At 37.7% G+C, this 25,793-nt stretch overlaps 1 protein-coding gene across 2 annotated transcripts in view; it reads right to left on the reverse strand.

The window, feature by feature from the left end:
• G6PD (glucose-6-phosphate dehydrogenase) overlaps positions 1-25,793 on the reverse strand; it is a 1,188,375-nt gene that overhangs the window by 1,092,717 nt on the left and 69,865 nt on the right. For both annotated transcript variants that reach the window (XM_044080102.1, XM_044080103.1), the window contains exon 2: positions 12,421-12,578. In XM_044080102.1, the coding sequence (XP_043936037.1) occupies positions 12,421-12,578 (158 nt within the window). The remainder of the gene's footprint in view (positions 1-12,420; positions 12,579-25,793) is intronic.

The following is a 25,793-nucleotide window of genomic DNA, read 5'->3' on the forward strand; positions in this document are numbered from 1 at the left end:
ACTGCACTTCGCATTGGAAGGAGAGGCGAAGAGATCGCAGCAAGGCTGACCCCACTTTAGAAAGATCTGTTTCTCTACTGAAGGATTCAGAGACCACTCGTAAGGCATCAGGACAGACCTGCTGAGCCCATCCACTAGAATGTTGGACCTCCCCGGAATGTGCATTGCCACCAGAAAACGGCCATTGGAGATTATCCACTCCCACAATCTCATGACTTTGCGGCAAAGGGGTAAGACCTGGTTCCCCCCTATTTGTTGATACCAGACTACAGGCATATTGTCTGTCTAGCTGGCAATCATCTCTAGGGGAAGATGGGCATGAAGAGCTTGCAACGCCAATAGCACCGCCCTCATCTCCAGGATGTTGATATGCAACTGGGTCTCCAGGGAAGACCAGGGGCCTTAAACTGTCCTTCCCAAGCAATGCCCCCCAACCAGAGTAAGGAGGCATCCATGGTCACCATGGTCAGAGGGGAGGGAAGAATAAACAGGCAACCATAACGAAGGTCCAGTGACAATCCACCAGAGAAGACAATCCCTGCAGGCTCATGATAGATAAACAGGATGGGACAACAGTAGATCTAGAAATGACCACTGGACTGCTAGAGTCCATTGGAGCACCCTTATGTGTAACCGAGCTGTAGGTACAAGGATGATCATGGCCTCAGTGGACCCCAATGTCCTTAAGATAAATTCCACTGGGGGAGATTGAACTTGAAGAATGCATAAGACATGATGTTTGAGGGACTGAAGTCTGTCTAGTGTCAGGAAAACCTTGGTCTGAATGGTATCCAACTGGGCTCCAATGAAATCCAGAACTTTAACCGGTTCTAACAGGGATTTGTTGAGATTTATGGTGATGATCAACTGGTGTGTGGTCTGTATAAGGAAACCCCTGGCTTGGCAGAGTCGTGCCTGGAGGGAGCGGAAAGGAGCCAATCGTCCAGGTAGGAGAAGACATGGAAGTCCTGTAGCCGCAGGTGAGTTGCTACCACCACCATCACTTTGGTGAACACCCTGGGGCTGTGGCAAGACCAAAGAGTAGTGCTCTGAACTGGTAAAGATTGGTCCCCAGCCAGAAGTGGAGGAACCCTAGAGAGCATCTGTCCATTTTGATGTGATAGTAAGAGTCTTGAAGGTCTGTTGAGCACATCCAGTCATTCTCCTGCAGGAAGGGCAGGATGGATTGGAGTGTGACCATCTGGAATTTCGTTTTGGCAATGTACACATTCAGGGTAGAGAGATCCGGTATTGGTTGCAAGTCCTCAGTCTTCTTTGGCACTAAAAAGAACATGGAATAAATGCTTAATCTGGACTGGTCTGGGGGGGGGGGGGGGGCTGGATGACTCGTTTTTCGAGCAGCTTGGAAATTTCCAGTACTGCATCCTCCCTTTGTGTGGGTGGGACATCTGGGAGGTGTTTGAGAGGAAGATATCCGAGAGAAGGGATTGAATATCCTCTGGATAGGATTTGCAACACCCAATCATCTTCTGTTATAGACTCCCAGGCTGTTAGGTGAAGTGAGAGTCGACCCCCGACTGCCTCCAGAGATGAGAAGCCAGGCAACCCTTCAGGGCTGCTGCACAGGCCTGTCCAAGAAGGAATCTCGAGAGCCATGGGTTCATTGGACCCCCTCTGCCACACCCTCTGCCTCTGGGAAAAGATGAGTCCTGAGCATCCTGGGAATAACTCTGAGACTTCTGTAACCACATCATCTTCGCCCCTCGTTGATTGCTGGAAAACTGGGGAGTTGAGAAACGGATTCTGATGGCAGACAAAGTCTTCCCATCCTTCTCGCTCTGGACCAAAGTGTCACATACAGTCTTTCCAAACAGAGTGGAACCATCGTATGGGGGGGGGGGGTTCGTAAAAGACGCCTTGAAGGGCTCCGAAAAGTTACAAAGTCAGTGCCAGGCATGACCCCTGATGGCAACGCCTGCTCCAGCCACTCTAGTGATGCCTTCAGTCATGTCAGACAGGAGCCGCATAGAGGTATTGGAGATGGAGGTGAAGGTGTCCATCTGGGAGGAAAAAATCATCTCTTCCTCCGCCAACATGGCCCTGGGGTAGAACCAGCGACCTCCTTAACTAGGTCATGCTGGAGCCTTATGACATCTGCCATGTAGATCAGTGCATGTTTATTTATTTACTTATTTTATTTTACATTTGTTGACCGGGCTAGTCTAACTGGATACATGTCCATTTTCATTAGAGGCCCGGGGAAAAAAGCTCCAAAATTAAAGTACTGTAACAGGAGTAAAAAGCAATAAAGAGACATAAAACTAAAACATTAAATACAATATTGCTGTAGGCTAACATAGTAAAAACTAGCATCAAAAAGAATCATGTGTACAGGTTTTAGCAATACAGTAGTTCTGGCAAGGGACAGGTTCAGGGTAGAGAGATCCAGAATTGGTCACAAGTCCTCAGTCTTCTTTGGCACTAAAAAGAACCTGGAATAAATGCCTAATCCAGATTGGTCTGGGGGGGAAATGGGCTGGATGACTCGTTTTCTGAACTACTGTACAGAAAACGTTGCTGAAAAGTAAACCCACTTCCCAAAACAGTCCATGGTCATAGACTATCGGTCTGGAGGATGGACCGTGGAGCTCTCCTGTGCTAGCTCCTTCTTAGTGGCTGCCACCGCTGCCACCACCATGATATCGACAGGGGATCTCTTAGACCAATGAGGTTTATCAGAAGAGACACTGAGGACCGTGTTGGGGTCACACACACAAACACACAAGCCCTAAGGAAAGAGAGGGAAACAGGAATAAGACAGTGTTTGTTTGTTTTTTGGTATAGAACGACACCAGAGTGCAAAAAGGGTATGGGGAAAAGAAAAAGGGAGAGAAAGGTGAAAAATAGTTTGAAAATCTAACTCACTTACCCAAAACAAGCCTGGAGCAGCAGACCACGATGCTTGCTATGAGTTGAGCAAACAAGATCTGGGGTGGAGGATAGAGACAGGGGCATTGTGGGTAGGAGAGGAGCTTGGATCAGATGCTGGGAAAATGCATCAGAGTCAAATCCGTCCCAGATACGCGTCTCACAGGTTGAAGAGCAAATGAAAACAACTTCAGATTATAAAATTGAGACACCTCCACCTTTAGCCCCCAGCTGTGTTGTTGTTGGTCTAAATGTGTGGAAGGCACTGCAACCTTGCACTGCCAGAGCACTTTCTGCAGCTTTAAACAAAGTCTTGGTAACAGCACAGAAGTCTGCATTCTCCAGAGGGAGTTTCTTAGGCTCCTAGCATTGAGCAGTAGCACCTTAAGGTTGCTTTGAATTTTTTTTGTTTTTTGCTGTGTTGGCAGTTTTGTCATTTTAACATTGCCTAAAAAAGGCTGTACGGATATCCAGAAACTGGGGGGGGGGGGTTGGGTAGACACCGACCATCCTTGGCAAAGCAACATGGTCTGTTAACCATATCCCCTCATGCTGATAGTTTCTGGTGTCACTCCTGGGAGATCTAGTATCTAAACTAATTGTTAAAATCAATGATTTTCTGTTCATACTATGGTATCATCCTAGGTGAAGGTAGAATGCTGCTCAATGCAAGGCACTTACAAGTCTGAGATGCATATTTAGAGAGATGCATATTGTCACTTTTCATACAGTTTAGTGAGTTACGCCTCAGGTCTTGGTACATGTGGTGCAGTGACTTGAGTGCATGATATTACAGACCTTCGCTCCAGACAGGCAACTAACAGTTTTCTTCTCCTTGTCCAGTCTGGTGAGATGGTTATCTGTGTGTCACACACTAGAATCCTCACTTGATTGCCTTATGAGCTTTGTTCTTTGGAGTCCACTGAGTGTAGGTTAATGTGTGGTGTTAGATGTTGTTTTCATATGTGTTTTAGTGACTACTGAGGATAGGTGCTGCCATTACAAGTCTTAGGAGGTTTTTGATGTTTGGGAAGGTTTCTTTTAAGTGCCTCAGCATAAGAAGGTCTGTGTGTGGGTGTGTGGTGAGTGGTATGTGTATAGGATATACAGTGTGTGCTCTTAACCTGCTTAGTAAGGAAGATTTTAGTCTCCAAGTTATATATGTGTGTCTCACATACCGTGTTAGTTTCTTTAAAGGATTTGTCAGAGTGCATGAGACAATTGCTACACTGTCTCAGGTTGCCCATATCTACCCAGCTAGCTGGAAGACATTAAAAAAAATGTGTAGCCATATTGTCAAGACCTATATTACATTTGATCTATTATGGTTTAACAACTTGGTTTTACGGGGGAGGGGTGTCACCTGTGTGGTGTATTAAGGCTAGCTGTCAGGTAGTGCTATAATCTATTATTATTGCTGTTCAACTTGTTAACTAGCTGTCCCAAGTTTAGCTCCATTTGAAGCCTTACTGTGTTACAGGTTAAAGTCCTAAATACTAGCTTTAGTTACATTTTGCAATCTAAGCGTTTGCTGCTATACAAGGCACTGCTAACTGATGCTGCAAGGTGAGCAAGTCTGTATAAACACACCTACTTTACAACTACATAAAAAAAGTTAAAAACTCCTATTCCCTTTGGCCAATAAATGACTACACTTTCAGCTCCCTGGAGTGTTTCCCATCTCAGAGAAACCAGGCAAACACCTTCTGCCACAAGATGGATGACACTAGAAATTGTAAATGCAAAAGCACATCAAAAGTAATTATCAAGGGCAGTCAAACACAAAACAGCTACATCCGTGGCTAGATCACTCTTCTGCAAGGCAATTTAAATCAAGGGAGATCAGTAAACCAACAAATAGACAAGAAGAGTTGCTTAAATGCTTTACAAATATTGAAGAAGAGTAACAATCCTGTGAACAGCAAGTGTAAAAAATACAGTAAAGTTCTTATCTTGGCCAGGATGGTGCTGAATGCAGTAAAAACACCTTGGATTCACAGGTGAGGTTTCAGTGCACAAATAAAAAAAAAAGTTACCCACTACTAGTAGTCATCACTGACTATCAGCATGTTGGTGCACTTCATAAGACCTGTGACCATCTCCCTCTCCCAATATGAAGATCAGTATATAATGTCCCCAGAAAGTATGAGGTACAGCAGCTACCAATGCATACTGTAACATACAAGCTACACCAATAAGGTCCTGAGATGAACTAAGTTACTCTTCCTTTTGCATCTAAAAAGAGAACAAACTACAATTACCCCTGTCATGATTTCCTAAATACCTCATCCCAGAAACCACTGGAGTGAAGTGCTTGGCCTAGTCTCCATAATTAAGATACCCAGGTCTGGAATTTTATTCCCTAGCTTGCGAGCACTGATAAAAGTGGCATTCAAGATGCTTTCTACTTTAATTATCATCAAGAACTGTAATATAAACCTTTGGCTGTTCTTCCTCATGCCCTATATTTCCTCTTTCTGCCCAGCAAGCACGGTTTCATCCTTTGCTTTCATGACCATTCCACTCACAAGTCCTAAGACCTCGCCATCAACAACATAACCCTATTTCACGGTTCAGTGGGGGCAGTTTGTTTCTCCATATCCTTCTATTACCATAACTCCATTAGATTAAACGTTTACCAATAAACAGTTCAAGCCACCAGCTGAGGAGAGTGATGCCTCTTTCCTTGAGGGATGTAGGTTAGTTTCCTTTCTGGTACACTTTAATTCTACTTTGGGTGTCAGTCAGCTTGGTTAAGCTGCTGACCTGCTGCCCCAAACTATCTACTTCAAACTTGCTGTTTCAGAGACTAGTGGAGGTGATAAAGCAATCTAGCTTCTCAGATAAAGGCCAGCTACATGATGGCAAATCATTAACAGAAAACTTGATCATAATCACTTCTTACTCTTCTACATACTGCCTTTTAGTACTTTAACTGGTATGTCATAATATTCTAATCCCCAAACAAAAGGTTTATCCCCAAGAAGCAACCTGCCCAAAGTTTATTTAAGACTCATTGAAGAGCTAGACAGCCCCAGTTCCCCTTGCTTGCCTGATGGTGCACACTACTGTATTGTATGTTCCAGCTTACACTACCTTGCCTTCTAAAACTTATAAAACGCTCAAGGGACAAGTGAACTGTACTACATTCTACACAAAGTATATGTATTTTGTCATTCTGTTAGGTTGACGGCCTGCCAATGCTACCAGGGAAATAGGACTTCTGGAAATGGGATCAGTTTGCACATACAATGCCTTATTAGGTACTGCATTTGTAAATAAGTTTGTTACTTATGTACAGTATGGTAACAAACATTTTGTAACTGACAGATTCCATAAGTCTACTAATGTGAAATAAGGCCGATGCTGGTTTGGGAACTCAAGTAAAATTACACAGTAGCAACATGTTAATAAAGTGAAAAAAAAAAGTTCACGTTTATTACTTGTTTGTGTTCCTGTGTACAATTTAATTTAATTTATTTATGAACTGGTCACTGGTCCTACGGAGACCACTTTCAGCCAAGATCTGGGCCACAATGGCTGGGATAAATGAGAAATATCTAAAATAGTCACTCAACTAGCATGTTTTGCGTAACTGTGGGAAATTGGCATACCAAGACAGAAAAACAACACAGAAATAAGAATATGCTAGCTTTACAGACACAATGATGAGAAGTAAGGCTGAACCCTGACTGCTGAGGGTGTGAGGCAGAAACTGTAACTCTGAGCCACTGCACTGTCCATGAGAAAAAATAAAAAATAAATGTAAATTAATGAACTACTTAAGATGGCACCAACAAAGATTTTTTTAAATGAAGAATGCATTTTTTCAGTAAGCACTTAGTACGGTAGTTTCAAGGGTGTAGCATTTGTATACTGGCAATCATTTAAGCATGGAAATATATTAATAAGGAAATAAAGAACCAAATAAATGTATATATAAACTTATATATTACATACATACACTCATATGAGTGTATAATTTCACTTGCTTTGCTTTTGATCAAGTCAGTTCCACTGGGCAACAACCATGTACAAAGGAGACACAGGCAGAAATGTCGTAATCTCCGTTAGGATAGGCTTAGAACCATCCACGTTTAAAAGCAAAAATCAGAAAAATGTGTTACAGAGATAAGGAGGTTAGTAAGAGTATTCTGAAGTTATAAGGAAGTGTTGAGAATGGATGAAACTGGTTTAAGAAAACAAGGTTACAGCAATTACAGTTCATTACATTTGTGGTATTTGTTTAGTGATATCAGTAAATTATTTATTTATTTATTTATTTTTTTTTTTTTTACAGCAAATTGGTTAAACATTGGACCTTACTATTTCCTAAAGCTGGAACTGATGAATGGACTTTCAAAGGAAGCAAATTATTCACAAATCCAAGTAAACAAAATTCATAAAGTACACTTTTTTATGGGGGAACCCCAATAATGCTTTTAGCAGAATCAATTTTGGGATCTCTGCATCATGAAGGTAAAGAGTAACTCTTACATTGACTCTTTCTGACAAAGGGCCAATTAAGTTTATGCACAAAACTTCAACATCATGACAGCAAGAAAGACCAAACTATGGACATGAAGTTCAGGGTGTTAAGGTAGTTTAGATGTTGACATGAATTTCACTGCATGGAAGCTGCAGTACTTAAGGCCTTATTTTCTTCTTTAGGATTGACACTTAGCACTGCTAGTACGAACTCTTTAGAGGAATGAAGGTCTCCTTTGGGAGTACATGCCATCTTTGGTTTCTGAGTTGGGGGTAAACACCCTTGTACCAACTTCTATGAGCCAAGATTAGAGGTATGCTGATAATACTGCTGACTAATGCTGGCCATTCAAGGGTTTATAGTGGATTACAAGGAAGGCCTAGATACTCTTGTCTACATATTCTGAGGCAGGTCAAAAAGCAGTCATACATTTTTCAAAGACCCTGGATACCATGCTGTGGCTTGAATAAACAAATTTATTTGGCTGGTTTATTAGCTGATTGGTTTTGTCAAACGAGTGTCGCCAAAAGTGAGCCAGCAGAGTAAAATATGAATTTCGTATGAATTTAGGAAACCTGCACAAAAATAATTCAAATCTGACCTTTACAGAAAGTGGTTCTGTTAAAGAATTGCATGTACCTGAAATTTTTTGTGTTGCCACACAAGAATGATCTCCTCAATGGAGACACTATACATGTAGATAATAAAATTCAGGGTCTAAAGACCAGATTTGGGATACCACTGAACCAAATGATTTGTCAATTTATTATTAGTGACTATGACACTTTTGGGAAAATTTATCAAAACAGTTCTGTACTATGCAGACCTGTTCAACAGTCACCTAGTGAATAGTGGTTTGTCAAAATATGGCTTAAAAAAAAAAAAAAACTTATTGGGCAGTGCTCCCCAGTAAATTATATGTCAAATGTGTGAATTCTAATTAACTCCATGATGTCTCACCTGAACAAATAGAAGCTGAATTATTTTTGTTCACACAGCTATTAGGAGTAGAAAGATGAATGCAGTAACAGTGACAAAAACTTGGAGTGGTGTCAAAATCCCAAAATGCAAGAAATGATGCAATACAATAATAAACAACGCAATAAAATATACAAAATTTTCTACAGCATATTATCCAATTTGTCCACATCATGAAAAAACGTCCATAAACAGATAACTAAAGGAAATGTAGTAGTTAAAAGAAGGAAATGTACTAGTTAAAAAAATCAGACAGGGATACACAAGAATCTGTGTGGAAAAGCAATGGAAACTGACAACAAAATGGGATACATTATTTCTAGCTACTCCTACCTAAACTGAGCTCCTAATAATGAATCATAATGAATCTTAAATAATTTTTTCTAAAAACTACAAGTGTAAAAATATAATAAAAAAAAAACAGAACTTCAAGCAGCCATTTTGAAAAATGGCATTACCTGCAAAATAGACACAAAACAACATATTAAAACTCTAGCACTAACCCCATTAAAACAAATTTTCTTTTAATCATTCATTGGAAGCTCATCTTATTCGGAAGCAAGTAAGATACTGAGCATGAAAAACGTTAAAATTAAGTGCTTTTATGTGGTTTTACCCTACTAACCCTTAATATGGAGCCCCCAACACATCCTTACTTATTATACCTGTAAGGTTACAATTATAATATAAGGAGCTCAATCTCAAAGAGTTCAGTTTTTCACTTAGAATAACTTGCAATGACCTGAATGTCTCCCATTAAAATAAAACATTGTAACTACAAAATAGATTAATACTAATTTAAACTATATTTCAGAAAAATTACAATAGTCTCCCCCTCACACAAATTTGCATAAAAATTACAATAGCCTCTCCCTCACAAAAATATCCTAGTAAAAACTTTAAAACATATCACAGAACTAAGGCCACCCACTAGACAGTCCATTCATGATAAATACAGAAGTTGTGCAAGTTGGTATGCAATAAAACAAATTAAGCAATTAGTGCAGTCCAATGAAATAAATAAGAAACACTACTTAAAACCATACAAAAGGAAAACAAAAAACAGTTTAACTCATTACAGTCTAGTAACATCTCCAGGAATTTTTGTAGTTGCTTCCTACCGATGCCTCCAGGTGTCAAATATTGCTTGCTCATATTTGCATTTTGTATTAATAATTCCAAAACCATGCCACATAAAAAATTTAGAAGACTTAATCTTAAAGCTAACATGATGGCAAACTGTATGGATTCCTGACTTCTGACTAGTGAAGCTAAGGATATAATCAATTTTATTTGTATACTACACATTTGCACTGTAATAATGTTCATATTTCTATAAATATTTCAACAATCACAGTAAGAGAAGGTCTGGGCATTTTGCCCCTATTTTAAACATGAAAAACACTAATGTAGCACAAACATTAGAAAATGTCTGTTTAACAACTACAGGATTCAACACTATTAATAATAATAACAGCGAAACCACAATGTGTATCAGCTACACTGAAGTCCAGGATTCAACACTATTAATAATAATAACAGCGAAACCACAATGTGTATCAGCTACACTGAAGTCCTACGAGAATGTTTTTTTAACATTTAATAGGGAAGCAAATTACATAAATAATATTTTGACTAAAAACTGGGTGTTTATTAGGAATGACAAAGTTATGAGGGACATTTTAGGAGAGGCTCCCATTTGTATATACAAGAAAGGACATTGCTTAAAAAATACATTCGAGACACAGAAAGATGAGCAATATAAAGGGTTTATGCACAGATGTGATAGGTGTAAATTTTGTAATAACATTACTGAAACAGATAAAGGTGTGGAGATTAATGGAACAAATATCTGGGATAAAGGCAAATTTACATGTTCTACAGAGAGGGTCGTTTATTGTGCTGTTTGTGTTTCCTGCCCATGTTTCTACGTGGGCAAGACTGAAAGAAAATTTAAAACCAGAATTAGTAAACATCTTAGACACATACGAGATGGCTGGGAAGGGAATGCCTTAGCGAGACATATTACAGGGTTCCCACAACATGAATTTCAGTTCATTATATTGGAATGTGTGGTACCTAGAATTCGTGGGGGGCATGGCCCCACCTATTAGAAAAATTGGAACTCGCATGGCAGTTGAGACTGAATTCCATGTACTGGCCAGGACTGAATTACAACCTGTCTATTAGTAGCCTTTTAAAATTAAAAGCTCTTATAAGACATTGAACTTGTAGTAATAGGTTATGTGAAGGTGACAGTGTAGTGGTTATTACATCTGCTTCATACATAGAAGGTCCTGGGTTCAATTCCTAGTGAAAGCTCTTTATTTACATTTCATTACTTCTACTACTTTACAATTTCATTTGTTTACCTTTTATTTGCATATTTACTGGGGTAATAGAATGCTATATTTAATTATATTATATTATATTATATTAAATGGATTTTTTTTATATTGTTTACATTTTTTTAAAATATCCATGATATATAATATACTTTTGAACTCGAATACTGCTGCTATCTGATTTTGTTTTACGACACACTGTTGCTTTAAACTTTTTAAGTCTGTTTCAGGATATGATGTCATCCTTACAGGGTTTAAAACAAACTGGGCTGTTTTAAAATACAACCACTAGAAAGATTGCTTTGTGCTGAAGTGTTTGCCATTTACAGTTGTCTAGTATAGCAATAACCCACGCCTGGGTGTGGGTAATGCTGGATTTACCCACTGTTGGTGTGGTTTGGTCAAGAGGGCGAAGCCCGAGTGGCCAACCAAAGCCAACCGTGGGTAAATCCAGCATTACCCACACCCAGAAGTGGGTTATTGCTATTATACAATGACATTATTTAAGAAAAAAAAATTACTTTTCTTAAATAATGGCATTGTATAATGCCTCCTTGCTGCCCTTCCGCAGCTGCCTGGTATTCTGCGGCAGATGTACTGCGCATGCATATGCCTAAGCAGTACATCAGAGCTGTGGGCAAAAGCAACGGAGAAAGCAAGATCTCCGTTGCTTTTTACAAACTGTCTCACTACGTTAAAGGAGTTTAACATAGCGAGACAGTGTGAAGCAATGGACATTTTGCGTTCTCCGTTGCTGTAAAAAGAGTTATAGTAATGGAAAAATTCCGGGCAACCAGACCTTTTTCCATTACTATAACTCTGATTTACAACATGCATGCTGACCAATCAGCGTGCACGTTTTTGAATATTAATGTGGGGGGTCGTTGTATAATAGCACTTATGGTCTAGAAATACAAACAACTGATCTTTTCTTAAAGGCTTAGGCCTCATCATTGGAAGTTAGAGTACAAACTCAAAAGAGATCATTTGAAGGGAATGGGTTGAGTGAGTGCCCAGCTCCAAGGTAATGACAGATAAATCCCCGACTATAAAGACTTAATATCACTTAGCAGTTTGGATGCTGGGAAAGTTGGGTGGGGGATTGGCCAATACCAGCTGGCCCATCTTGGGGGCAGAGAAGCAATCCAACTTGCTACAATACTACTACCTACTAAAGAAAAAGGTGCATAGTATGCGGCAATGACTTGAGGTTAGAATGTATAGACCCACAGACGAAGATACTTCCTTAAATCTGCAAGTATGCACTTCACTTTCCAAGGTGGGGGGGAGGGTTAGAGCTCTTAAAATTAGAAACCCCCTCACTGCTGCCTGGATGATAGCCTCCCATGAGCATTTCTCATGCTACTGAGGAGCAAATCTACTGACTGACTGCTGGAGGCTGGAGTTTCTGCATGCAGAGAATAAATAGATAAAAAAACAAAGAGAAAAGATACATAGAATATATTCTTGTCTAATCATGTAACAGCTGAAATACCTTGTACTCTGAGATTACGTGACTCTGGCTTAATGTTGCTCATCACAAAACTCCCTAATCTCACAGTACGGACAATTAATGAACCTCCCATGTATTTTACACACACACACACACACACACACACACACACACACACACACACACACACACACACACACACACACACACACACACACACACACACACACACACACGAGTGTAAGAAGCCATCATGATTTACTCACTGATGCTCCCAAAATAATGAACACATGGGTTTCTTTCTGATGAAACTGTTCTTCCTCGATGAGTTCTTGTCTGAGAATCCCACATATGTCCATTTTCTCTGACTCCATTGCGGAAATGGATGGGTGTTCTTGATTCCAAGTGGAATTTTTTGGCTTTTCTGCAAAGAATATAAAAGTTAAACTTCAGCATTACAAACAAAATCACCTGAGAAGTTATGAACTGCAGCCAGAATGCACTGACAAACTACTCATATCAACTTGCATGGGGAAAACGGAAAAAGCTTCTTGATATAAAGGCTGCATGTGTGTGATTTTAGGATAGTTCCATTAATGCAATGTCTATGAATATATTTTTGCATGAAACAAACTTCCTGAAATGTACTTGTTAACTGTTTTAAGGCTTCTGATTTTTTTTTTTTTTTCCTTGGGAAGCAAACCTTCCACAATCACATTTTTATACTTGGGAAGCAAAACCTCCACACTCACATTATAGGAATATGTGTTCTCCACTTTGATTAGTAACGTAATAGTTACTGTATTCTCTGGGATAAGAAAAAAAGACCCCCCCCCCAACTCAACCCCAACTCCACAGCTGTTATTCTTGTCAAAAAGCACTTCAGTTTACACAGAAGTTTTTCAGCCACTTCATTGCCTCCATAGATACTAAGTTGTATTTGAAATAAATGCAAACACCAATCCAAAAAAAAATTAATATTAAATGTGCTGTTTGGATTACAAGAGGACACAGAAACTGAGCAAGATACTTTGATAAAACTCTTAGCAGTGCTTTTAGAGTAATTTCTACAGAGAAATACATTGAGTTTTTTGAGTTTTTATTTTGTTCATCTCATCTACATAAACAGAATTATTTTACAATCCACCAAATTTACCCACTTGGACAGTTATGAAAAGCAGTACAATGCATCTTTCATACATATGGTAAGTTAGCAGTTAAATGATGACAATGTTTGAAAGAAACTGTGGATGGTGCACACCACTGATCTTCACTAGTCTCACAAAAATAAGGCTCATTGCACACCCATTTACCTGTGGAATCACCAGTACTGATACTTTTCAGTACTTACACCTGACAAACACCTAGTTATGAATGCAGTTTACCGATATCTGTGCAAACAAGTCTGCACTATCCTTATGACTCAAATGTCTTTGAGGGAATTATAAACTATGGTGAAGTCTGAGAAGCACAAAGGACAGTCTGAATGGCAGAGTTTGCAACAGAAATCAGACTGAGATGGATTCCTGGACAGAGGACTGCCTGTCACAAATGCAGACTAGAGCAGTCCACTGTATTATCCCAGCATTGTGCTATATCAAGAGAACAAATTATGCAGTAAGGCAGACCTCAACTCTCTTCAAATACTGAGAAACAGCATTAGCACAGATCAGCAAATACAGATAAAGCAGATTACTTAAACTCATTGCCAGTTACAAAAGCTTCAGAAAACTGAAGTGAATAAAAAGGAACAAAGTTACACAGTTTAACATCTGGTTGCATGTTTCTGATCTGTGTTGAAACAGTTTCAAAACACAAGGGTAAGAAAAGAAAACTACAGACCACAAAAGCATAAAGTGTACCACTTCTCTGTGACACACACACACACACACACACACACACACACACACACACACACACACACACACACACACACACACACACACACAAACACACACACTGCTTCTAGTAACTATCTAGGGGAAAGTTGGGGGGAGGTTTTATTAAACTAACTAATAAAATTGTTCTACTTTATGAATGCCATGACACTGCATTTATACTATCAAAATACACTTTTATCATAAGCATAAAATGTGTTTTTTCATCTATCCATCATGGTAAAACCAGGTGCTTAAAATGCAATTTACAAGAAAAGCAACCTTCCATCCCTACTCCTTTCAGCACTGTGTTAAAAGAACTTGTACTTCAGAGAACTGCACCTATACTTGGAAGTTCTAGATCATCTAAAAATTTTTTAACATCTTTATTGAATTATCAGTTGTGATATAGGCAAAGTTACATTTACATAGTAATCAAACCATATTAACAAGTTCACATTAACATTATACATAATATACATTACTATACATTCTACAATCTAAGCAGTATTACATAAATCATTCAATTCCTGCCTTCTCTTAAACCTCATTCCTCCTACAAAACATTTTTTCTGCATGCATTCTTCCCACAATTTATTTTTTTCCAAGTAATTTACTCCCACCCTTTTCTAAAGATCCAACTTCCTGTTCTTTTTCTGCTGCTCTCTCTCACAATATCCTCTACTTTAAGTATAGTTGGTTTAGATTTTCATTTCCATTTTCCAGTAATTGCTTTTTTGGCAGCCACCAGACAAGGCCCTACTACATCTAGGCAATGCAGATCCTGTATCCCAGATCAAAAAAAATAATAATTTCCTTAGTTATACTCATTTGCTCATCCAATAAGCCTGACAGAGTACTCTGGGGAATTTTTAAAGTCTACCAACTCATTACACTCCCAAAACATACATTTTTATTTACCTCTTTCTTCCTCATCACACCTCCAACATTTGTCATCTACCTGAGGAAAAATAATTTTGAGTACCCTTGGGGAATAAAAAGTATCTATGCAAATACTTCCAGGCAAAAATTCTAAATCATCTAGATTTTGTTGCATATTTGGGAGGCATACACGTCCCCATTGTTTCTTTGTGAAATGCCTATCTAATGTCTCTTCCCAGTCTTTTATGACCACTTCTAATTGATTTCTATAGCTATTGCACAATATTTTATATGTCATACTAATTATCCATTTTTAACAGCAGCTTCTGTTCTATATTCAATTAAAAACTCAACCAGTGTAGGTCTTTCATTTAGGATTCCCCTACCCCTTTCTCTTTGTCTGTACTCCGATATCAATCCCTGAAGGGGAAGGCAATCACGAGCCTGCAATCCAAATTGTCTTTTTGGCCATTCTATCACCACTCCTCCATTTGTTCCCAATACCTTGGTTCCCGTGCCAGCTTCCCCCAGTAAACCCCAGCTTCCTCTTGTCTAGCCTCTGTACCCCTAAGTGCATTCATTCCTATTGACAAAAATCTTTCTCCATTCCCATTCTGGCTTAGTTCTATACTTTCTGCTACTTTATGAATATAATATTCTGTATGACTGTTATTCTCCTTAAGGATCTGCCTCCAAAATCATGTTCTTTCCTTATTTTTTGAATTACTCCCCTGCTTCATCATCATCAATCTCCACTCTGATTGTAGCTTTCTGCTTGTGTTATGTAGCAGAGTCTTAACTATGTAGCTCTAAAATATCCATTCAAATCAAGTAATCCTAAGCCCCTTGTTCTTTTGAGAGGATCAACTTAACCCACTTGACTCTTGGCCTCTTCCCCTCCCAAATACAAGTTCTCAACCGTTTATTAGTTACTATCCACAACTTTTCCCCTGGTTGATAAAAATATGCCTGACCTGTATATAAAAAAAATGTATTGCTTGTATTTGCTATCCATAGACAAGAGCTTCCAGTTTCTCACTTTTTCTATTATCTTTTGTTTAGTCTCTTCCACATATTCTTAGTCACCATAACTGAATCCTTTTTAATCCGTACCAGTAAATACTTCATTTTTATAATGTCCCTATAAACATGGCTATTGCTTGACCAATTCGTGTGTGTATGCATATTTTATAGCTATGTCCTTTGTTTTGTCTTCATTAAATGTTATATCCTGAAATAAAAACAGAACTGTCTCAGAATATTCTACAGCACTGAGATGTCCTTTTCTGGTTATATCAGGTACAGGTAATACAGCCAACTTTTCCTGTATACCATACCAATTATATCCTTGAATTTCTGAGTCAATTTATTTTATTTGCCAATGGTTCTAAATATAATGCAAATAAAAGGGAAATATGACACCCCTGCCTGGTTCCTCTGTTCAAATACAATGTATCAGAGAGGAACACTCCTACTTTGATTTTTGCCTCTAATCCCTCATATATCTTTCTAATTAACCTTATTATTGTATAAGAAAATGCAAATGCCTTCCATTGCCCTACTCATACAATCCCAGCTTACTCTGTCAAATGCATTCTTAGCATCAAGATCCACCAGTAACAGTAGTATTTTCTTCTTCCCTTTGGATCATTGTCCTATGAATGCTGTCAAATGTTTACCTCCCCTCCACAAAACCACATTGGTCCATATCTATCAATTTTGAATCACCTTTGCAATTCTTAGTCGTTATAGACAAACATTTTATAATCATGGTTTATAATTGAAATGGGCCTATATGAAGCTGGATCAGATTGTTCTTTACAGTCTTAATGTAATATAGCCACCACAGCTTTTTTGCAGGATGTGGTGCCTCCCCTCCTTTTTAAAATACTGTTAAACAAAACATTCCAGATCTTTAATACTTTCTTCCCTTCTAACTTCCAAACTTCCACTGGAATACCATTTATTACTGGAGATTTTCCTGTAGATTGGTTATACATCATCATCATTTTTATCTCATCTCCTCCTAACTGTTAATTATTGAGCATCTACCTCTAACCTTGACATACTCATGTCTTCATTGATATTTCCATTTGTGTTAGTTATTGATTTCCATATTTCTCTGCTTTATTCAAATGTTCATAAAATTTTCAAAATATCTCTAACACCTCTACAGAATCTCTTTTTATTTTTCTTGTAATAAGCTCATTAAATTTGTAATTATTGACACATGATCCAAAACAGATATTGGATACATTTCAAAGTTCTCAATTGCATGTACATGTTCCTGTGAAATATAATCTCTATCAAGTCTAGCCCAGTTACTGTACCTTGGGGAATATGTAAATTCTCTCAGACTTCCGGCTACTGAATTCATGTCTTTCATACCAAATATTTTCATAGATTTCTTCAAAAATCTACCCTCTTTTGTTATATTTTTTTCTTCTAGGTCCCGGAGATGCATCCTCATTGTTGCAAATCAAATTCAAAACCCCACCCTATAAGTAATATTCCCTGCTGAAAACTAATTATTTCTTGCAAAAAAATGTTAAGCTCCAACACAGCAGTTTTAGGTAGAATATAAGTACATGCCAGTGTAATCCTCATCCCTTGCCAATATCCCCTTACTGCCACAAACCTGTCATTATTATCTTTTCCCCTCTTCTCTCACTACTGGAGCTCCTATAGCAATTATTACAAAGTACTCCTATTTTCCTTTCTCCCTGATATTCTGCAAAATAAATATCCTGAAATTCTTTCTTTATCAGATGTATATGTTCATTTCTTTTCAAGTTACTCTCCTGTAACACTGCTACTTGCACTCCACATTCCTTAATATAATTAAGTAGTCTTTCATTTTGTCTATACAAGCGAGACCATTCACATTCCAAGATAATACTGGAAGTAACGCCATTATGGTAAAAAGTTATTATTCCCACCTATTACATATGCTTTTTGAAATGTCCGATTCCAGGTTTTGTTATACATACAGCCATTAGTGTTGGCAGGTTAATCCTTTATACGTTTTTTTCTTCATCATCAGCACTGGGACCTATGTCACATTTTACAAGGCTTTTTGTTTTAATAAAAAAAGTCACAAAAAACAAGCACACCTCTAGAACAGAACATTCACAGAACCTATTAACTTAATACAAACATATAATTATGCACATCATCAAATAATGAAGTTTAACCTTCTTAAAGGGAACATTTTTTGCCACCTAGACAGCTGCTAACATGTCCTAGTTAAACTGAAATTGAGGTTATCCATGTCAAGATGCATGTTATTGCCTGTATTTCTATTTACACTAATTGGCGTCAGTTTTTATCTTTATTTCCGAGACTACTTGTATACTTGCAGAATTCATTAATGTTTAGCCTTGAAGAAACCAGTGATCTGTCTTTTACTGCCCTGCTATCAGCTTGCCTCCATGAAAAACAGAAAACAAATGTAGTCCTCTGTTGCAGCCTGAAAGACGAGCTGAAACATTTGCTGCTAAAGTAAAACTTTTCATTATATTCAATGTTCTCATATATACCTGCTTCCACTTAAATTTTTTTTTTATTAGAGTTAGCCAAGGGTCTTCATCCAAACAGGATTGCTCTTACTTTTACATGCATCATAATAATATGTAGAGCTGATATTCACCTATTTTTACATCCCCATCTCCCACTTCAACAATCCAAGATTATAGACAATTAATTTAAAATGCTTTTGTCTAGCTTTTCTTCTCCTTTTGTACAGTAATGTCTACATTTCTTAATACCAGCTAAAAAGAACAGAAGAAAAGAGAAAAGGAGGAAGGAAAAAGGCTTCATCCATTTACTTTAATCACTTTATCGCATACAAGAATAACTAAACATATTTTCTTATAAAATATACAATTTATATTGTGAAAAGTTTAAAATACTGTTAAGAAAAGAAATAGTTTTACTTAGTTTCTTTTTTCCTTCCTTCTCCCCTCAGAGTCCTTCCAAACATTAATGACACAGAGTGAGGTAACTTCCTTTCATTTCCTCACAAGTTTAGCAAAGTCAACAAAAGTCTGCCATCTGCACTTATTCTTATCCAGTGATAGTTCACAAATGTGACTGATGCTTTGCAGTCTCACATTTACCATGTTGTTGGTTTTCTGTTCATCTTTATCTCCCAACACCAGATTCTGATTTAATTCCACAGTGCTCCTGATTCTTCTGTGCAACTCCTGTGCTTTTCTCCGTCTCTCAAGCATTTTCCTTTAGATTAGTGGAAAAGGTTTCACTGACAGTATCTCTCCTTGTTCTTTTTTACCAGAAGAATGAGAAGCAGAGTCCTCCTTCTGCTTGATGGCTTATTTTTTTGTTGGACAAATGTTTGTAGTTTCTCCTTAGCCTGTTCTGCATAAAAAGTCCTCCTTCTGCTTGATGGCTTTTTTTTGTTGGACAAACTTTTGTAATTCCTCCTTAGCCTGTTCTGCAAAAAAAAAAAAAAAAAAAAAAAAGACTGATTCCACAGGAAAACTATTCTGAAGGCAGCTGGATAAAGCAGCTTGAATCTCACACCTCAACATTCCCCGACTGCTGGAATAAATAATTGTGCCCGTTGTACAGTGAATAATCATTTTCCACAAACACATTACTGTCTCCATCTTTTAATCTTTGCCCTTTTGCCACAGTTTTGTCAAGATTAACTCTTTCTGCTGGTAGGTTTGCATCTTTGCCACTAGAGGACTTGGCTGCTTTCTCATGGCCAGATCTGGAGCATACACACTGTGTGCCCATTCAATTAACAGCACCTGCTGTGGAATACCAGTCCAGTTGCCATTTTGTGCGTTAATAAAAATTAATAGTCTGTCCATTCTAGTTTCTCTGGTACAGCAGAAAATCTCACATTTTCCCTACATGCTCTGTCCTCTAATTCTACCATTTTTTTAAAACATCTCTTCTTGAGCAGTCTCTGAATTTTGCAGTTTTAGCAGGTCATCTGAATATCTGTTTAAAGTTTCTTTCATTTTTTTCTGCCTTTTTGTTATTTGAGTTGACATACTCCTTCAGTGTTTCATTTACTTTTAAAATCTCTGAGAAAATTTGGCTTATTTTTTCCACTAGATTACTAGAAGCTATGTCTTGAACCAAAGCTGGAGCTTGAATTGCTTTTTGCTGAATAGCTGCAGGATTCTCCCTAGTCAGCTCGTTTTTTCTAGCTGATTTTTTCAGACTCTTAAATTTTTCTTTTCAAGTAAACAGGCAGTGGCACTTACTAGCCAGTAACTGAATTTTACTCCACCTGACTGCAGTTTCTCAGTTTATATTTTCACACTGGTATAGCTGAAGTTAAGCTGTTGTCAGTGTGCTGCCATCTTGGAAGCCTAAAGCATCTAAATGTTAAACAAGGTGAATACTTTAACCAGATTTCAGTTGCTTCTGTGTTAAATGTGTTGGGGGTTTTGGTCAACTTATTTGATGCCAATGTACATTCTGCTCAGTACCACCCTTTAAAACCATACCTCTCAACTGTTATGATTTAGGGGCTATGATTTTCACTCTCAGTTTTAACCTTGCTCCTCCTAGATTTAATGATTTTCTCCATAAAAAGTCTTACATGTTTCCATATGCATATATAATTAAATAACTGAATTAAACTTATACAAAGGTTCCATATCAGTACTTCTATGGGGTGAGTGGGGGCTAGTATATAGAGGCCATCAACTCTAAAAAATATATGCTCCTCTTCCTGACCCTCTGCTTCCTGACTCTGCTATTATTTTAAGAGGTGCAATGATTTTCAATCCTTGCACACACAAATGCATTTACAACCACTAGCAACACAATAAAACAAAGGACTAATGGCATGCCCTGTTGTAGGAAGTAATACATTTTCATGCCAGACAGTGAAGAGCATTTGCTTGCAAGGGGCATGCCAACTTTTTATGAATGTAGAGTCTTAAGGACAATCAATTCACAAACCAGGAACAGGAATGTTGAAAGAACTAAGGTTGCATTATCTGAATTATTTGAACAGACACGAGAATAAATCTGGTTAGTATCAAATGGGATATTTTTCCACTGTCCTCTCCATTTGTAGGTGTTAGCGCACAAAGGCCACCCACTAACAAAAAAAGTATAAAGAGTGGCAGCCTGACTAAATGTCAACTTAAACCCAAGACTCACTTTTTAATTAAAAATTATTTTTGGTAATTAACGGTTGCAGATTGCTTACATAATCCAGAAAAGGACTGCATTAGAGACAGATTAATAAATTGCAGACCTGACTCAAACATCAAAATCAGCAACTCTCAGCAAGTTAAAATATTTTTTAAAATGTAATAGTGAAGTCAAATTCTTAGTCACCTAATTAGCTAAAGAGGTTAAAGAAGACATTCTAAGTGAATCAAAAGAACTGACTAATTTAATATTTCATCTCATTTAACTTTTGAGTAGTGAAACAAAATGATACGTTTCCATGTATTTAATGGCCATAAATGCCATAATATATAGATTGAATCATACAGACTGGTAGGTAATCATAATAACTGAAAACTGCCATACAGAGCAGGATGTCAGATCTTATAGCCAAACTCTTAAGATAACTTATCCCAAAGTCCCTTACTCCATTGTTTTGTAATGGCATTCTGTTGTCTGCACTATTTATATGTTGGACAACATATATACAAACTACTAATATGAATGGTGCAAGCCAAAACAATATGCTTAACTCACCTAGGTCATATTTTTATACATATCTAGCCATTCCATGCATTCGTATTTTAGGACACTTTCTTTAAGAAAACACCTATGTGACATCTTTATATTAGACATTCAAGCAGATTGCAATTTTAAACAATGGCTTCAAGAAAATATGGATCATTTTTGTTATGAAGGATGAGACATTTGCAATTTAGCTTTAGTCTTTGGCTCCCTTCTCTAGCCATTAAGGTAGATTCTGTTAGTAAGAAAGGCTCAGGATATGAACTTTGCTAGAGACAATATTCTGCAAACATGATTTGCTAAAACAAAATTGTTTCCTCTAATGCGAAAACAGTTTGGGAATGCTCACGAGGTATCCAATTAGATATTCTAGGGGAGAACAACAGGATCACCAAGGGATCTTATGACACAACTACAAAAATGTAAGGAGATATCACAAACAAAACCACAGCCAAAACCAGAATAAACCAAGCCAGCATCTAAAATGTGACACTTGAAGATATCATTCAGCAAGTGTAGATTAAATTCAAATCAGAACTCAATATCTAGACTCGAGTCACAATAACATGATAATAAAAATTATTATTTATACGATTATTCATAAGAAAGTTATCATAGATGTGTTTAAGTACCTTTCTATGACAGAAACTTACAGTGACTAATTGGCATTCGATTAGTTAATGCAAAACCAGAGCAATCTTAAAATCAGAAAAAGAACTCAACCTGTGGAATAAACAGTTATATATTTCAGGTAAAAGTCACATTAACATTCTGATCAGGCCTTACAGTGGCCCACCTGTTAGCACTTGTTCATAGCATTTGATTTGCTAGTTAATTGTTCATAGCATTTGATTTGCTAGTTAATTTCCTGGTTTGGGCACCTTCTGTGTGGAATCTGGATGTCTTCCTATATCTGCATGTGATTCTAGCAGGTTTACTCTTGCATTCCAGTGCTGTGCCATAGGTGAACTGGTGATCCCCTTTAGGTGTGTGTGTGTGTGTGTGTGTGTGTGTGTGTGTGTGTGTGTGTGTGTGTGTGTGTGTGTGTGTGTGTGCGTATACGCGCATTTCCTGCTCAGGATGAGTTTCTTTGAATTGTACTTACTGAGTGCTGGGACAGGCTCTGGCTCTTTCTTGACACTGAAACAGATTAGGCTGATTTAACGACTGAACATTTCAAAATGAAAATAGAAAAATGAATTTGTTTGCTACACCCATCAAAAATAAGTTTAATTCAAACATAAGGCTATAAAACAGAAGCATTGCTGAATTATCCGCTCAAATTCAAACCGTTGAGTCATCACCATTATCGAAACAATCAAGTTGTTCTAATTATGTAAACATGTAATATAACTAGAAATATATCAAGGAAACCTGACTTGTGAAAGTGTCCAAAGCAAAAATTCACAACAAACACAAATCACAATGGATACTTCTCTTAGTATCTTGGTCAATTTAATTTCTAGGCAATGCAAACTTGTCATGAAGCTGGACTGACAGCTTAGGTAGGGGGCTAATTATTTTCCAGGCCTAAATTACATGATTAATATTATGATTATATTACAGAAAATGTCAATTAAACTTTAAATATTCAATTAGTTTGCACTGTGACAGGCTAAGTTGTATCAAAGAAGTTATGAAACAGTATTTTTAACTCCTCTACAACAGACTAATTCTGACAAATTCTAGATATTAAATAAGTTCATGGAAAGAAAGTTATGATTCATTTTTTCAGTGCTGTTTGTTATATAATGTAACTAACTGAAAGTAACAAGAACAAAAAAGAAAAGCTAGCATGAAACAAAGCACACCTTACTAGTCTACTTGTTTTTCACTGGATAACATACACATTAGTTACACTCAGATACAGGGCACTGAGCTGGTCAGATGTAGCTATATAATCATGAGGGATGCACAGTACACAAAATAAAAACAAAGAAAGGTGCTTCTGCAGCTCAGTTACAGGGGAACAGCACAGTAATAGACTGTAACTAAGCAATTATTTTCCCTGAGTACCTCTGCCTGTACACAATAAGCAAAGTCATTAACTCAGAGTAAAGGTAAGACTTGTACTAGCAGAGAAATGAGAAAAGTGATCTCCAAATATCTACATATCTGACTGAGAATAATCACTGCTATTGGAGACTTTTAATAATGAAATTACTGAGCTTGACACTAGTCTCACAACTGACAAGGGTAAATGGAGAAGTGCTCTGGAAAAACTTAATACAGACGCTGCCAAAGCTATTAATGGAGCTGGACAAACTGTCAAAACAGTATCTGCAGTTGGAAATGTAGATGTCCTAACTGCTCCCTATACAAGGGGGTTAATAAAGAAATGTATACAGTAATGTAATTTTCTTATATTCCCAGCATCTCGGATGCCCAGTAGCACTACTAATTCAGTAGTACTACCTTGTGCATAATGGCTCACAGTAACTGCACTGCTCTACAGTCCCCTGATGTAGCACTACAACAGAAACAAAGCATGGCAATAAGTGCTGGATTAGCCCAAAAGAAGTACAGCTTCAAGTATTATGGGCAAAAGCTTACAATGGGAAGCTGGCAAGTGGAAAACCTCACATTCTGCACCTTCCCAAAACAAAATGGGTCAGTCTTACAAAATCAACTTTTACATACAGACCAGTCAACTTTTACATACAGACCAGTTATCAATCACCATCTAAAAATTATCCCAATGGCACATTTAACTATTTCCTAAACCTTCTCCTGCCCACTAAATACCAGAGAAACCAAAACACTTCTCGTCCTCTTGGTTCACTTCCACCCTCGAAAAGAGTACTGTTCAGTAAAGAAAATGCAATGTCATACTACAAGGAAAATAATATGCAAACATGGGAACCCTATACATTCACAGAAACAGCAGTACAACAGATAAAGCAAAATAAACTTAAACTTACTCTCCAGACAAACTGCCCTTACTGCTCTACAAGATAAAACTACGTTGTCTACAAACAAATCAGCTCACAAGAAAATATGGTACTTATTATCGCAACCACTTTTCCAACATGAGAAACGGCTCTTTTCCAAGACGTACAGCTGTTTCTCTTGTCCGAAAAATGATTGTGATAATACCTAGTATTGGACTATCTTACGTCTTGCAAGGAATCCATAAATGCTATGAAGATAACAGAACAAGGAAGTTATAATGCAAAGATATGGACATTCTGTAAAAAGATGGGAAGTTGAGAGGCATGTCAGCCACTTGTGTCATTCTTATAAAGCGCTACTACTTAACTTTCTTGAAACAGACTGTGTACTGGGACAGAAATTGAAATAGTTTTTGCCCTTTGGCTTTGAATATTTCTTGCGATAAGTGGTTGAGGAGGCACAGAAACCATTGCGTTTATATACCTGTTGCTCGTTGTACTACTGCATCGGGATGCCATTATCACCGTGTACAAGTTAAGACGGTAAAGTAGTATGCGTTTTTTCAATATACCGATTTAAACAAAAGTAGATGTGCTGTTCATTTGTTGACATACTACAATGTTTTTATGTTTGCATACTGCAGGTTAGTAATGGTCAGTAGTGAAACAGGCATAATTGGGCAGACTGCAGTGGAGGCAGGTCTGGAGAGGTTCGTGCGAGGTTTTGCATACCTCGCATCCAAGGGACTAATGTGTTCAACCCACTGTCACAACACGAATAGAAAATGTGACTGTTTCTACTCTTCCTAAGTCATACACAATGTGACACACTAATAATGGGCAGTTCAACAACCCTTTTAAGATTAATAGAAATATTTTCCAGAAAATATAAGGAATTATCACTGGTTGTTAAAGTGGTTGCAATAATACGCAAGTACCGGAAATCTACTCAGAAATATACAATTACAACCAAAACTAGCTGCCTCAATAGCTAATCTTTTAACCTTCATCAAAGACATTGCGTCCCAATTTGCCAATGCATCTATCGTGGAACATGTAAGCTAGAGGGGGAGACTTGATAGTAAGGGGATCAGAGGAAAATAAATAAGTAAATAAATGGGTAGACAAATGGACAATATAGAGGACTCCAAATCTTGTCTCATTTCAGCCTTGGCATCATTAGCCAGGACTCATTCATATAATACCTTCAAGACTAATTTATATTAAAAAAATGTCATATTAATCAGCAACCCCAGTTCCTAAATGTCTCTTATCCCCCACCCTTTGTACTCTCTTCAATAA

Source organism: Protopterus annectens, chromosome 8.part0 (genome assembly GCF_019279795.1).
Source record: "Protopterus annectens isolate FY-2018-M chromosome 8.part0, PAN1.0, whole genome shotgun sequence".
Lineage (NCBI taxonomy): Eukaryota > Metazoa > Chordata > Ceratodontiformes > Protopteridae > Protopterus > Protopterus annectens.